The following is a 2,520-nucleotide window of genomic DNA, read 5'->3' as shown; positions in this document are numbered from 1 at the left end:
AGGAATCAAGACTGAGGCATCACTATTAGATTGTAGCATGTCTTTCCCTGCAGAAATGAGAGAGGCTCAGAATCCTTTTCAGCACAGCTCCCAAACACCTACTTCCCAGGAACAGCCAGGTGTGCAGTCCGGATTGTGGTAAACACTTTTCACATTTCAGAAACTGTTGCTCCTTCATCTTCCAGATCGATCTTTTTTTGTGTGTGTGTGATTTTAAAATTTTATTTGATGTGTCTGACTATCACCAGTTAGTTCTCATCCACGTTGACTGTCTGTAGATTTTTGAAAGTGGTAACAGGTACATAGGTAACCAAAGTATAGAGCTTGTTTGGTGAATCTTCATCTTCATTGCGTTTCCTAGATAACCGCACACGGATACGGTATGGGACATTCCTTATGCCTTTGGCCCAGACAGCTTTGTTAAGCCTGGTATCAATGCGCACATCTGGAGTTCCCATCTCTTTCATGGCAAATTTCCGGATCTCTTTGAGTGCTCGAGGGGCACGCTTCTTGAAGCCCACTCCATGGATGCGCTTGTGAATATTGATAGTGTATTCTCGAGTCACCACCTCGTTGATGGCAGACCGGCCCTTCTTCTTCTCGCCACCCTTCTTTGCGGGAGCCATTCTGCAGGGCCCAAGTTCCAGATCGATCTTTTAAAGCCACAAACTGAATACCTTCCCTGTTAAAAACTTATTGGCAATTTTTTTCTTTTTCCTTTTTTGGCTCTGCAGATGAAATCCAAATTCCCAGCTTACCTTTGCCTTTGTTCGCTCTGCCTTCCATGGCAGCCCTACCCCTAACCACTGGGGCTAAAGTCTCCCAACGTCCTCATCATGTTACCATGCTGTATTATTTCTTTGTAGCAATTGTCACAGCCTAAGGACTGTCACAATTATTATTTATTCCTTAGCTTGCTTGCCCCCTCCCCCATTTGGTAGGAGTGTGGTCAGTGGTGTCTGGAACCTGGAATGGGTATTCTGGGGCCCTGACCCCAAACTGCCAAGGAAGGAATCTGATTGGCTTAGAGCTCATCCAATCTGTTCAGACCAGAGAGTAGGGCCACCCTGTGAGTGAGGAGGGGATGGTGTCCTAGAGAGGCAAAGGGTTATTAACATGTTAAGTATTAAAATATTTTCCATATTTGGCAGACGGGGAAAGTGAAGCCCAGATAGGAGGCGACATATGCCCAAGGTCATGCGGTGAGTACTTGGGTTTTTGCTAGAAACTTCCCTTCCTAGGACAATGAACATCTGTGCAACAGCTGGCTCAGGCAATGCCCTGCATGTAACAGACAACAAATGAGGTGCCCCTTCTCATGGGGGCTGAGCCTTTACTTCTGTTCCGAGAGAGCCCCAAGGACAAGCCCCTACCCCCCACAGCATCTCACAGCCTATGTGACCTTCATTCAATCTCGGCATGCCTCCTCAAACACACTAGGCTTCAACTCCAGAGCAATTACATTCTCTTTGTGGCTGTCCTGCCCCAGCCACTCTTGAGGGCCTGGCGCTCACAGCTGTGGGTGAAGTTTGCGCTTCGAGGACAGGAAGTGTCTATCTTTATATTCCAACATTAACAAGCCTCCATCTTCTTGAAATGGCATTTTCTTTCTCCTCCTAATAAATGAGAATTTTTTTTAGCTCTTCCGCCATCACTTGATTCTCAAGTCTGAATTGTCTGAAGGCTTAAAACACTTCCGAGTGTATCAACACATTTTTAACATTTTCCTGTCCTGAAAGAGAAAAACAGAAAAAGAAAGAAAAGAGAAAGAAAAAAATGATCACACCACTGCACCCCAGCCTGGGCAACAGAGCAAGATCCTGTCTCTTAAAAAAGAAAAAAAACCAGAAAAATTTAGACTGCATTAACAGGAGCATGATGTACAAAAAGATGGAGGTGATTGTGCCACTTTCTCTACTTAGAACCTAACTAAGAGAAATGTACTTAATTCAGAAAACTCTGATTGACTGCAACATAAGGAAAAAAGCAGGCAAAGTAAGATATAACATGTGCTGTTCATTTTTTAAAAAAATTCACAGGCATTTAACGAGCACCTAAAGTGTGGCCGGTGCTGTCCAAGGTGCTGGGGCAACAGCATGGTCTCTGCCTTCACAGCACACAGAATTTGTAGGAAGACGAATGTTAAAGAGTTAATGACATAATTAACTATTATAGTTAATGATTTAGATGCAAACTGTTCAATGAAAGAAGGAACCAGCAGGTGAACTTCAACTAACTCTCAGGTACATGCTTGTCTCAAGGACAAACCTCTCTCTGCTTGTCCTCTCTGTTTTTCACCTTCCTGCCTCAGGCCCTTTGCACAGGCTGTTCCACTACCAGTATGCTCTTCCCACATTGAGATTTGTGGGTCTCAGAGAGGGTAATGATAGTGAGTCTGGGGAATCCTGGGAGGCTCTTGAGCAGAGTCAGATTTGAGACAAATGAGCAATAATCAATGGGCTGAGAAGTGAAAGAAAAAAGAAAGGGATGGGTCAGGCTTGGTGGTTCATGCCTATAATC

General features: G+C 44.4%; 1 protein-coding gene across 1 annotated transcript; it reads right to left on the bottom strand.

The window, feature by feature from the left end:
• Window positions 1-206: 206 nt before the first annotated feature.
• Window positions 207-650, bottom strand: LOC100963508 (60S ribosomal protein L31). The gene has a single exon (XM_003788772.3). It carries the CDS (start codon window positions 624-626, stop codon window positions 249-251), a length of 378 nt encoding a protein of 125 aa, XP_003788820.1. The 5' UTR covers window positions 627-650; the 3' UTR covers window positions 207-248.
• Between the last annotated feature and the right edge of the window lie 1,870 nt (window positions 651-2,520).

This window comes from Otolemur garnettii, unplaced genomic scaffold (assembly GCF_000181295.1).
Source record: "Otolemur garnettii isolate 467f Iridium unplaced genomic scaffold, OtoGar3 scaffold00029, whole genome shotgun sequence".
Taxonomy (NCBI): domain Eukaryota; kingdom Metazoa; phylum Chordata; class Mammalia; order Primates; family Galagidae; genus Otolemur; species Otolemur garnettii.
The sequence above is the reverse complement of the archived record's forward strand: the minus strand, read 5'-3'. Positions and strand labels throughout refer to the sequence as shown.

What these genes read in the sequence shown, in the direction of transcription:
- LOC100963508 (XM_003788772.3), bottom strand. Translation starts at nt 626, where the DNA reads ATGGCTCCCGCAAAGAAGGGTGGCGAGAAGAAGAAGGGCCGGTCTGCC.